The 13,484-nt window shown below is 37.4% G+C and overlaps 1 protein-coding gene across 1 annotated transcript; it reads right to left on the bottom strand.

Moving 5' to 3' along the window:
• Window positions 1–537: 537 nt before the first annotated feature.
• gnsa (glucosamine (N-acetyl)-6-sulfatase a) lies at window positions 538–13,154 on the bottom strand. The gene is made up of 14 exons (XM_053508518.1): window positions 12,805–13,154; window positions 12,647–12,706; window positions 9,693–9,899; window positions 7,836–7,901; window positions 6,588–6,686; window positions 6,282–6,449; window positions 6,093–6,175; window positions 5,037–5,155; window positions 4,835–4,938; window positions 4,631–4,732; window positions 4,397–4,507; window positions 3,769–3,879; window positions 3,234–3,394; window positions 538–1,742 (listed from the first exon to the last, which is right to left on the bottom strand). Exons 1-14 carry the CDS (start codon window positions 12,964–12,966, stop codon window positions 1,667–1,669), a joined length of 1,629 nt encoding a protein of 542 aa, XP_053364493.1. The 5' UTR covers window positions 12,967–13,154; the 3' UTR covers window positions 538–1,666.
• Window positions 13,155–13,484: the final 330 nt, after the last annotated feature.

The raw sequence follows: 13,484 nt of genomic DNA, 5'->3' as shown, positions 1-13,484 counted from the left end.
AAAGATGTAATATTTGGAAAGAAGGAGGAGTGATCTCAGATTAAGTTTGATTCTCATATCGAACAGAGTGTTGTGTAAGATCAGATAAAGCAAGCGGACACAGCCCTGCTTATAATGAGCTCACATCAACAGTCCTGTTTCCTGTCTATTTCTTACAGCATTTGAGTCTAAACCTTCACTGTGGGAAGTAAGAAGAGAATGTCAATATTATCCAAGAGACCTAGATATTCGTAGTTTTATAACAAAGCTATAACAGACCAGGCGCTGAATATGAGCCGTACGAACATTGGTTTAAAGGGAGTAATTCTTCAGTGAGCAAGAGCATTTGCTGAACTTGGATTTTTGTGTAATTTCCATAACGGTCATTTGTCCTTGTAGTGAGACTAGACTTGAACACACAGATCAACACACAATGTGGGCAATTGTGAATGCTGTGTACGCTGTTTAAAGAAATATCTGCTCAGCCACAGAAACCACATGAATGTCATAAATATGGAGGAAAGATCAGCAGAAGGGAAAACAAAAACAGAAACAGAGTAAGGTCATGAATTTTTATTGAGCAAACTATGGGGGAAAAAAAAAATTTAACTACAGGAAAATGACTCAAAGAAATGTGCAGTTAAACACAACGTTTTCATCAACAAAGTGCCTCAGTAAAATTAGGTATAATATTGACTCCAGTGACGAGCAGTTATTTTATGTATGCAGGCATTTAACATAAACCATTTCATATAAACTCATAATTTTTACGGATGAACACATTCAATTATCTGACACGTAACAATACAAAAGTGGAACACATTCCCTCATTAGTGAAGCTGCTGTTGCTTAATGCAGTGTTTAGCAGAGCAACATGTAGTGTCTCAGATCCCTCGTACATACTTGTGTGGTAAAATATTTCTTGCACAAAAAAACCCCACAACAATTCAGATTAAATAGTTATTAATGACCTAGCTAGAGTACTGTGATCCCTTTGGCTCATTCACAACGGAATTAAAACTGATTTGTACAGCCTTCACATGTGCATCTGTGACTCTCGTGTATTGGTATAAGGGTCCCTGCCTCCCCAATGATCAGTAGATGTCAATTTTAATGTAATGAAGAGAAAGAACTCGTTGCTGGTCAGATTTAGGCACTGTGCTTACTGAAACAAAATTAACTCAGTTATTTAAACTTTGGCATTGACTGACCACAGCACTAAAATGTCCTAACAAGATCTTCCAACATGTTAAATGTTACTGTGGAAAAATTTAAGGCCTAAAGTTTGAAATATAAGCTCTAGTGCTTCGATGGTACAAGAAGATGATTCTCTCTTTTTTATTTTTATTTTTTAAGATATTTGGTTTTAAAACCGGAATCTCTGCTACTCTACTCTATCCTAACCTGCTTAAATTGTTAAATCTAAAAGACGCAAAAATAATTCAACAAAAGGCAGGAAGAAATGCCATCTGATCAATAATCAATACGAAATGTCATCCTATGTTGAAATCTCGGCCGTCGGAAACTACGGAAAAACACAAATGGATGACTGCAGCAGAGAAGTGTCCTGTTCCTATAACCCCTCGAACCTTAAACCAAGTGTGGATGAGACAGCGACGATCTCAAAGGGAAGATCAGGACAAAAGGCAACAGCAAGGCAGGGATTTCGAATTCTTGCTTTCCTTCTTTACTTTAATGTCGGCCGCAGCTGGCTTCCGTGAGGCCTGAGACTGTTGAACATCGTCCGAGGGTCAAATTTAAACCTTGAAAAGATGAACAGAAGCAACAAGCTGAGTCAATTACAAAAAACAAAATACCAATACATTGTCCTTCATCTACAGGCCACAAAGAACTTTTTTTATAATCAGTTTGAAACTTTTGTAAATTGTATTATACAACGGGTAGTTCAAACTTAGTAATCTGATTGGACAAGAGGCATTTCACGAGTGGTGATAATGGACAGTAACAGCACTGGGATGTCCTAGACATTCGATAATCATTAATTATGTTAGAAACTGTCAGTCTCCAGCATGTGTTTAGTAGTAGGTCAGTGCCATCTGCCAATACTAATGAGAGAACAGCTACATGCCAAAACCCACATTAAAAAAAAAAAAAAAGAAAAAAAAAAAAAAAAAAGATAACCTCCTTGTTTCGCCGCTGCCTCTAATGAAAGGCTGAATCTTGAATCCTAAATTGTTGTATACCCTAGCAAACTAGCTTTCCTTTTAATGCAATTTGGGATTTAACCCTGAAACCCAAAAGTTATTGTAGCTGATATTCTAAAACAGAATAAGTGGAAATAAAGAGATTTACAGGACTGTCCACTACATCTATTGTTTGTTCTCCCAGTCTTTCGGCTGCACGGTAAGAATTTAAAACTACTTTTAGCCATGTAATTACACAACTGTCTGCTGCCGGCTCCGCAAGCCGTGGTTAGTTTGTTCTATCAGGTGTGCTGTAATTCATGACAACAGCACTCCCTTTCGCGTGATTTATACATACGCAATATGAGTCGTGATATACCACATAGCTTTTGCAGGGAGAATTTTGGACCGACTAGTTAGACAACATCCTTATCAAAGCACCATTTTTAAGGAGAATTTTAGTTTTAAAAAGAATAGTGTTCATCCCTCTAGTGCAGTTCCTGAGAAACTGTCCTGGCAGCTTATCACTAAGACTTCCCTTTAATTTGTCAACGAACTGTAAATTTCAGTTTATGTGACACAATAGGACAGGGTCAAGTACAGTTCCCGGGACCTTATGCTCCAGCCCTGCTTTGCCTTCCATGTCCTCTTAAAATAAAAACAAATCCAAGGGTTGTGCTTCTCTTAGTTATGAATTACATAATCTACATACTTGTGTGTTCAGACATTTGTGTTTATGTGTTTAGTTTTTATTTATTTTATGAATAAATCAGAAATTCTTTAAACACATTTCAACTTCAATCATTTATTATAAATGATATATATAAATAAATAAATATACTTATAAGGTGACCCATCAGATTACAATACATGTACTGACAATACAGAATTCATATTTTTTCCCCTTTCAGAGTATGCCATTTTTATTTTGAAGCTGTGACTTTGTAACTGACTTCCTTAACCTTACCTGATTAATACTTCCAACATCACTGTAATGATCTTAACTGGTTCCATGGTGTCCAGATTGTCAGTCACAAAACGCCTTTAAAATTCAAACAACTCAATATTTATTAGGAACGTCTTTAAGGTGTTCGGTTTAGAAGCACTAACCGTGGATCATAGACCCCAGGTGTCCTGCAGGACTGTCCTGAACACGACTGCAGCATCATCAATCGATGATTCATTTTCTCCAGAACCTCCTGATCGATGCTTTTGGCAATATTTGTCAGCTGGAAGGGGTCTGCTGTTAGGTTATACACTTCCACAAACACCTAGATATTAAAGAGACAGTGAGAAATGAAAACTGGCTGTGGAAATGTAAGACAATACACATGGGTTCACAAAAAGTTTCATTTATTTAATCCTCCTCTAAAATGTACCAGAGGTAAAGATCATCAGCAGTTACTGTCATGCATGCATGCGAGTGGAGTGCATAGTACAAATGGATAAACAGTTATTGTTTTCTTTAAACAGAAATAGAATAAAAAAAAAAAAAAAGAATTGAAGAATTAAAAAGGAGGGTGCATATTTGGCTGATAAAGTAACCTTGGACCACAAGCCAGCCAACGTCTGGGTCAAAAAATTTAATTAAAAAAATTTGAATAATATAAATAAATAAAAATAATGTCTGTATATTTCTGTTTACCTCGTTATCATCAAACTCACAGTACTGCAGGTTGGTAGTCTGAGAGACTGTGCGAATGCAGGCATATGTATTGTTATATGCATCTTCACACACACAGTCAGGAAAACACTCCTAAAGAAAGAAAATACAGTACTGTAATTGAGAATGCTCATTTTGGTTTTTACATATTGTACACTACCAGTCAAAAGTTTGGACACACCATTTTAATTCAATCATCTTTCCTAATTTTGATTCATTTCTAAACTGTAAAACAAAGCATTTAAAATATACAATAATCCCCTTTGAACAGTTGATATTCAGATGTTATTATCTACCACAATAATTACGCTTATAATATATTATAATACTTTATAACGGCTTTAATCTGAGGGGCTGGTAACTCTAAATAAACTTCTCTGCAGCAGAGGTACGTTTTGGTCTTGCTTTCCTGAGATGTTCTCCATGAGAGCCAGTTACATCATGGTGATTGTTGGGTTTTGCAAATGCACTTGACAATACTGTTCTTGCGAAAACTATTCCAGAACAGAAATCTCCAGTATTGTTCTAGAATTAAGAAAATGAAATCCAAACTTGTGTCCAAACTTGTGACTGGTACTACACAGGTATGTATTCACACCGACACCCGTACCGAGACACCTGGACCCAGACTGGGACAAGTTGGATCTGAGACATTGTGTCCTTCTCCCTCATACTCCACCAGAAAGTCAGTCCTCCATGTTGTGCTGTTCTCCTTCCCAATCTGATTCAGATCACACACAAAACACCCCAACGCTGTAAATATTTAAATGGTGATAATGGACAAAAACCGTTACAGGTGTGTTTAAATTTAAACCTGTACTTAAATTTGTCCACTGCTACCTACCATAACAGGCAGAAAGGACATCCCATCCATCTGGGTCTTATTGACATCATACCCTGCCATGTCCAGGATAGTTGGGCCCAAATCTATATTTGCTACAAGTAACTAGTGGAAAAAGAAATAATTCAACGTTTCCATTAAATGAAATGTATAGCATCACTTGACTAAAGTTATTTACTGGGCTTTCTAAAGGTTTGTGGGACTTACTGGGCTGGTCTGATTAGGCTTGATGTTTGGTCCCCTTACAAGCAGAGGAACTCTAATGTCAAACTCATAAAGCTGACGCTTGTCCAGGGGGAGAGAGAACTGTCCTGAGAAAGAAAGAAAAAAAGAAGAAGAATAAAAAATCTACAGTAAAGTACGGCAAAAATGGATAACTGCATCAGTCAGGATTTATGTTCTGACGTACCGGTGTGGTAGCCATTGTCAGAGGTGAAAAGGATATACGTGTTCTCCAGCTCTCCTCGGACTTCCAGTTTCTTTATCATCTTCTCCACCAGGTCGTCTACAGACAACAGAGTACGCCACCTAGTGGATGTATGGAACCACCATAAGAATGCATTTACAATTCAGAATGTGTGGCAATTAGGGATGTTAGGGATTAATCGCTTAACTACCATTAAAAAACGTTTTTTTTTAATTACTAAATATTTGTTTTACATAATATAAAAAAATTTCACACAAATATGCATCTATTAACTTGTTCACCAGAAGAGAACACACATGCAGTTCAGGCTGGCCAAAAAAAAAGAAAAAAAAAAAAAAAGGTGGTGACAAATGCGGCGAGGAGGAAAAACCCCTGAAGAATGACTAAAGTTGTGTAAAAACACAGCCACGTTGCAATAAGAGATCACAGGATTGGGACTAAACAGATGTGTGGTTGAAGAAAAGCACTTGCTAGTGAGACTAATAAAAAAAAAGTCTTTATTTTGCTAGAGAGCATAAAGATTGGCCATTGAAGCAATGGTAAAAGGTCATGTTGTCCAAGTCCAGACTGACAGTGGCATCAGGGTAGGAAGGAAAACGCCTGAAGTGAAGCACACATCATACATAGTGGCCACTGTACAACTTTCTGGAGGCAGCCACAACAATAAAATGAATTCAGCTGATGACCTTAATGTACTAAATGACCAGGTCATCACATCAATGAGTTTTCCTTCCCTGATGGCACTGGTATATTCCAGCACTAAAATAGTTAAAGAGTGGATCCGGGAGCATGAGGAATCATTTTCACACATGAACTGACCAACACAATGCCTGCTAAAAAGACAAACAAATATTATAGTAGTGCACGTGTTTTTTTTTTGGCCAGGCAGTGTATGCTGTCATTGTGCTGCTAGAACTGATAAAGAAATAAAAAAATTAAAACTGGAAAAAATTTTCATTTTTGTTATCATTATTAAATGATAATTATAACTGATTGTTATGGTGTTAAACAGTCAGTTAAAAATGTGCACCACAATACCGTTTTCTGTAAGCATTGTCGAGGAATTCCACAGAAGAGTTCGCCATTGGTGTCTTTGCCTGTCGAATTAGCCAGTGTTTATCCTATAATTAAATTAAGAAATGAAAAAAAAAAAAAGCACTTATTTGTTTTTCATAGATCAGGCTAAATGCTAAAAATTTCATGTATACTATATACCATGCACCATACCTTGCCATGAACGTTAAAACTGGGATCTCTCGGGGCTTTCACACCGGAAAACGTCCCCTCATATTGAGGAGCAGCTGTCCAGGGAGAGTGAGGTGCTGGCGTAGACACCATCATGAAAAATGGCCTGTAGTTAGACTTGTACTGGAGAAAGTCTAGTGATATGTTGGCCTAACAGTGAAAGGATATAAAACTTTTTTTTAAATGCATTAACGCTAGATATAAAAAACATGCACTTAGTTTAATCGACCACTGTGTCATCCTAATCATTAAAAAGGGACGTGTTTGTGATGGAGTGGTAGCACTCACCAGAACGTCAGTAAGATAGTCCTGAGAATAATTCTCTCCATGCTTCTGTGCTACTCCATTGACTGACAATGTGTAGTTGTAATACTTTGAGTTTCTGTCCTGTAATAAATAAGCAAAGATAAAGGGTCAGAAAAATAAAGGAATATACATCCCAAGAAGATTGTAATTCTACACTAGCTACAATATAGGGATAAAAAAAATTGTTAGAGCTATTCAATACTGGAAAGTTTTTATTTTTGTAAAAACCTACAATGTTTTCACCGACACAGCAATCTGATAACCTTGAGGCACTAATCCTGCAGGCAGCAGAAACTCTACAGCCATCTTAAACCCATTCACTCAAGTCTAAAAAAATACACTGCATGGCCAAAATATTGCTTTATGCTCTTTCATGATTTGTGTCCTGGAATATAGTTGTGCAATCAGAGTTAAATAAAAAAAGAAAAAAAGAAAAAATCCATTCATATAATACCCTGGTCAGTACATTTAGGTCAGCAGCCAAATAATTTTTGTAGTAACATAACATTGCTGTGTCTAGACCTAACCAACTGAAGCAGGGCTCTAAAATAACGACAACCTGCACTTATCAAACCACATGACCTTTATCCATGCTTCCAAAGGCTAATCCTTATGTTTCCTAGCAAACTCTTTCTGGTTATTCTTACCAACAAGTGGTTTACTTATGGCTGATTCGTCCCAATTTTATCAGTTCTTATCATGTTGTGTGTATGGAAACGCTGTTACTTTCACTATTAAACATAGCTATGGTTTTGTTGAATTTTTTTCCTTGCATCTTCAAGTGTTTAAGTGATGTCCATTTATACATTCTTCTCACCATATTTATTCCATAAAGTTGATGGTTCAGCACCATCTTTCCAAGGGTTCTTAACCCAGTTCCAGTAATTTCACATGTCCTTATTTGCTTGCTCCAGCCTTATAATTGGACCCAGTTTAAATAATGTGAAACATTTCTGTCTAGAATAGGATTAACTCAGTGCTGAAGGGTCTGAATCATCACCTCCTGCTAACTGTGTCAAAGACAGAGGTATTATACTCAATAAACCTTAAATAAACAAGGCAAGCATGTACAAGCAGATTTTAATCCTGATGACAATGCGGTGGTGTCACATGTCAGCAGGTTAACACTGTAAACGGGAGAGACAAATAATGTGTGTTTTGGTGTAAAAATGCTCAAAAACATTTACAATGTGTTGTAGGGTTGTCAAAGAGGCATTTGTGTTTCCTTACCAATGCAAACCAGTAATCCCAGCCTGGGGGAACATGCTCCACTCCTCCAGCCTGCTTATTACCGTACTAAAAAAAAACAACAACAAAAAAAAAAGTTTAGTGTTTACATCAGCTTACTCATAACCCTATGTAATACTGTAATAAATATTATTAAATGTTAAATATATTCCCATAAAATGCATTATAATGTGCATATTAATGTACAGCATAAGTAGTAAAAACACAACCTGATGGTCATTAGCTAGGAGTAAGGAGACAAGAATAATCCTAGTCAAAGATGTGTTCATGTTGGTGATGACTGGTGGCCATGTACCTCTTCTCAGGTGGCATAATCAAATAAATGTGTTATAAATTTACACAGTGAATATCCAGTATACATGGTGTACCAAGTTAGCGTACATGCAGGTACTCTACACCTCATCATAAATCTGTGAATACACTCTTCTTTAAAGAACAGCTGGAGCTTGATAAATATCAGTAATATCCAACTACTTAAGTTTCTTTACCTCCTTATTTGGTCTTTGTCATGTGTTAAATGAAATAAATCAGGTAAATTTAGGCAGAAATTCATCATGATTTGGCTTGGCAGTTTGATCTGCATTAGGCATGATACCATGACTACAAGAGTGCTACTGAAATAGAATAGTGTAGTAAAAAATAAATAAATCAATAAACAAATAAAAGTGCAATAAAGCTGTGATTATCTTGAAGAGGATCCACCAGCATAGCTGCTGCTATCTAAAATAAAATTTTATCCTAATTTAACTAATGCATGATCTACCACCTTATTACTACATTGTTGCCCTTAGATTCACCTACAGTACTATACAGGTGCACGTTCTAGGTCTGTTATCAACAAAGTTTGATTATACCTCAACTGTGTTTCCATTATTTTGAGAGTTTTATCATTTCATAATCAGATGTGTGTTTAATAATGCATGACATAACCAAGAATTATTTTACAAGCTGTACTTTTTCCATCAAAAGGTCAAACTGATCACCATGTACACATACAGTACAGTAGCATTTGTTATATTATGTTATAAACCACACATTCTTTTAATGACTTGCATTAAAAAACAGCCTTATAGGTATTAACCATTCTAGGATTACACTAGCAGGTTATTGGAATTACTAGGAAGACTGGTGTTCCCCATCTGTAGACTGTAAAGTGGTTTTCCAAATTCAGCACCAAACACTGACATGATGCCAGGAACAGGCCATGGCTGCTGCTAATCCATTATCTGCCCTGTATTTCATAAATCATGTATGAATAATGACCAGAAATTGCTTGGGTGGATCATTCTCAGCACTCCTTGCATGAGAATGATTTGTTAGCATGGTTCTGGTATAACGATCATGCACAACAAAGGTGCTGGTGTTTTTGAACACAGTGACGACATTGTTGTGTTGACAAAAAGCCCATTAACCTAAAACATCCAACGAGGAGGTCAGACGTGACCTGGCCTGCAGGATGATTACCACTGATGGAAGAAAAAGCTTTAAAATGCAAGTTAGTTTAGAAAAGAGATCATTAAGTCTGTTTAAAAAGTCTGTACCCTGTCAGTGTCATTGCTGTGCTGAGAATGATTTACACCCAGATAACCCAGATATCTGCTCAGCAGTGGACCAAAAAAAGGATGGTGGTCGAACTATACACAGATAAAGATGAGCTACGCTCTACACTGACAAAGTGCTCCTATAAATATACCTGATAAAAACCAAGACAAACAAGCCTATATTATAAACCACTGCATATACAAACATGTTAAATTATATTTATTGAAACCAGTGAAGCAGGATGGCATCTTCATCACGCAAACTGGCAAAGCAGACAGTTAAAAATAGAAAGGTTACCTCATTCATGTACTTCCCAGCAAAAAATGTCTGATAGAAGCCATATTTCTGGAGTAGGACTGGAAAAGTAGAAGGCTCCTGGCTCTTCTGCCAGGCAAGACTGCTGCAGTTGCCCTCCAATGTATTGTTGATCACGCGGTGGTTGTGTGGGTATTTGCCTGTCAGTATGCTGGCTCTGCTGGGACAGCACAGGGGACTGGCAACAAACTGACAACGACAGATCAGAGTGGGATATGTCAGCAAGGAGATAAAATTCGGCATTTTAAAGTTCCTCCCCCAGTAATATAGGGTTTCTGTGCTTTTTACGTTGACATAAACAGTTTAAAAACAGATTAATAGTTTAGCAACTGACTATCAAATTGCAAAGCTGGATAGGAAATCAGCAATCAGGAAAGTTTTTCTAAATGAATCCGGTGTGGTCATTACATCTACTGCCTTGTACAAGTTCTACATATTTTTACCCATAACATGGAAACATACAGTCGTGGCCAAAAGCTGAGAATGACACAAATATCATTTTTCACAAAGTTTGCTGCTAAACTGTTTTTAGATCTTTGTTTCAGTTGTTTCTGTGACGTACTGAAATATAATTACAAGCACTTCCTATGTTTTAAAGGCTTTTATCGACAATTACATGACATTTATGCAAAAGAGTCAGTATTTGCAGTGTTGGCCCTTCTTTTTCAGGACCTCTGCAATTCGATTGGGCATGCTCTCAATCAACTTCTGGGCCAAATCCTGACTGATAGCAACCCATTCTTTCATAATCACTTTTTGGAGTTTGTCAGAATTAGTGGGTTTTTGTTTGTCCACCCGCCTCTTGAGGATTGACCACAAGTTCTCAATGGGATTAAGATCTGGGGAGGTTTCAGGCCATGGACCCAAAATTTCAATGTTTTGTTTCCAGAGCCACTTGTATGCATTGTTGTATGCATTGTTCTTCACCAAACTGTTGTTGGAAAAAGTTGCTGTTGGAGGGTGTTTTGGTACCATTCTGGCTGTGTTTTTGAGCAAAATTGTAAGTGAGCCCACTCCCTTGGACACCCTGAAGCCTTCTTAACAAGAATTGAACCTCTTTCCTTGAAGTTCTTGATGATCCTATAAATTGTTGATTTAAGTGCAATCTTAGTAGCCACAATATCTTTGCCTGTGAAGCCATTTTTATTCAACGCAATGATGGCTAACCAAATCAGCCTGACATAATGATTTCCAGCCTTGTGCTCGTCAACATTCTCACCTGAGTTAACAAGACGATTACTGAAATGATCTCAGCAGGTCCTTTAATGACAGCAATGAAATGCAGTGGAAAGGTTTTTTTGGGATTAAGTTAATTTTAATGGCAAAGAAGGACTATGCATTTCATCTGATCACTCTTCATAACATTCTGGAGTATATGCAAATTGCTATTATAAAAGCTTAAGCAGCAACTTTTCCAATTTCCAATATTTATGTAATTCTCAAAACTTTTGGCCGAGACTGTACAGTAAGAAGAGTCATACATACACTGATCAGCCAGAACATTAAAACTATTAACATTTTGTGAATGCTCCATCGATCTGGTGAATTTGCCTGCTAGGCCCCACATAGCAGGCTCCGGTACACTGGGTGTTCTGGTGCTTTTCTTTTTTGCTCCCCCCTCAGAAAAATGGTTGGATCAGACCAGACTGGATAGTCTTTGGTCCTTACAGGCATAGATGAGCCCTGGGTTCCCATGATCTGGTCACCAGTTTATTGGTATATAATTGTGCGTTGTTAATGTTATAGCAGTTCGATGTACATCATACATGTAAAACTGGTCAAAATTTTGGGATCACTTAAAAATTCTCCAAGTGTTAAAAGATTACCACACTTTCTTTTTTAATTAAAATTAAATTTACTCTTTTTTTTGTTAACGACTATGAAAATGTATTATTTATGGAATAACTACATAGAGGTCGCTGCTGTTGTTTGTCACATTATACAGTAATAGCTAATTTAGGTTTATTATGTTTAAACACTAACCATTAGAAAACCTTTTTTGCAACTGCTTACATCAATGATAACTGGGGGCACTGGTGGCTCAGTGGTAGGTTTCTCGCTTGCCATGCGGAAGGCCCGGGTTGCATCGGAAGATCCGCTGTGGCGACCTCTTGCCGCGAGAACCCAAAAGACCAACACAAAACATTATATAGCTAAATACTCACTAAAGGATCAAAAAGTGAGCATCTTCCGGCTAGTCGAGTATCTGATGTTTCAGGATTTTTTGGAGTCTGATTTTAGACTTAAAATGGCAAGAAATAACTCTCTTTTCAATCTGTTCTTATTTAAAGGAAGGAGGGCTTTATGAAAATTTCCATTTCGTGTGATAAATTGCCAAGAGACTGGAGAATTTCCATAAAAATATGAATTACTCCCTTCAAAGAAAATCCCTTGGCTGAATCCAATTTTCTCCTTCAACAGAACAATAAACCAAAAGCACAGCCCCAAACCATGCAAGAACTGTTTCATGAAGAAGCGATCAGCTGGTATTCTATCTGTAATGGATTGACCTGCACAATCAGCACATCCCAATCATTTTGAGCTGTTTGGGAGAACAGCTTGAGTGTATAGTTTGGGAGAAGAAAAAAAAAAAGAAAGAAAGTGCCAACTAAGCCAATCCAGCGTACTGAGGTTATTTAACAAAAATGGGATGAAATTGACAGCTTGAATCTCGAAGGCCTGAAAGGCTGTAACTCCTGATAAGGGAGAATTCTGTCTATGACTAGGTTTTCCTTTTACAGCATTTACAACAACATTAGATTTGAAAGTGCAAGATTTCATGGGAAATTACAAATTTTTTTGGGTGACCCAAACTTTGACCAGAGGTGCACGCGCACACACACACACACACACACATATATATATATATATATATATATATATATATATATATACACGTGCACGCATGCACTTACATACTGTACCTACATACATACCGTGTTTGTAAAGGTTATTCCAGCATCTCCAATCAGCTTCCTTGTTTTGTTTAACGGAATCTGTGACATGAAGAAAATCATGATAATGCATGAAGAATAAAATCCTCGTTTACTCGATTCACATGGGAATTAGAGAAGGATAATCTCCAAAAGATTACCATCCCGCCGTTGGAGATGTCCAGATCATCGGTGAGAATCAACACGATGTTAGGTCTGTGGTATGTTTTGGCCATCACGGCCAGGCTACTCAGTAGTAAAACCACCCAAATAAAAGTGAAATGCGACAATGTATCGAGATGTAATTTAATACTCGCCGCCATGTTTGCTGCCAAATTAAAAACGCTTTCTTAAACTAAAAAAGAAAAAGTGCACTCGCGTTTAGTAACTGTTTCACATAAGGAGCCACTTAAAGCCCTTCAGCTTTCACTTCCTCTCAGCTGGGTTTATTCCCTGCTAAAGTACACTACTAAGGGCAGGAAATACCCTACGTAGTGCACTAGATTCCCAATAGGAAGCCGTTCGACGAAGCCGTTAAGGATCGTCCCAGTATCAGTCACGTGCTCATGAGAGCCGGAAGCTCTGGTCAGCTGATGACTGTAGTGCGCGTCTTTGGCTTGAACGCGTTGCTTTAATATGACAAGACACGATTGGTCAGTTCCAGCGCTCGTCAAACGGTTCCCATTGCTGATTGGTTAGAAGGTACCCCAGTAGAAAAAAAAAACAATCGTGCCTGTTTGGTGGTGGTTATTGTCGGCGATGAGAGAAAATAAACGCACGGCAATAGTGATAGTGCTTTAATAAGCAATTGTTTATTTTTATTATTATTTATTTATTTATT

The sequence above is a fragment of the Clarias gariepinus genome, chromosome 12, assembly GCF_024256425.1.
Source record: "Clarias gariepinus isolate MV-2021 ecotype Netherlands chromosome 12, CGAR_prim_01v2, whole genome shotgun sequence".
NCBI lineage: Eukaryota > Metazoa > Chordata > Actinopteri > Siluriformes > Clariidae > Clarias > Clarias gariepinus.
The sequence above is the reverse complement of the archived record's forward strand: the minus strand, read 5'-3'. Positions and strand labels throughout refer to the sequence as shown.

Coding starts and splice junctions, on each gene's coding strand:
- gnsa (XM_053508518.1), bottom strand. CDS start 12,966: ATGGCGGCGAGTATTAAATTACATCTCGATACATTGTCGCATTTCACT. Junction 4,508..4,630: donor TGTCCTTTCTGCCTGTTATG/GTAGGTAGCAGT, acceptor GATCTGAATCAG/ATTGGGAAGGAGAACAGCAC. Junction 3,395..3,768: donor GTGAGTTTGATGATAACGAG/GTAAACAGAAAT, acceptor TTTAATATCTAG/GTGTTTGTGGAAGTGTATAA.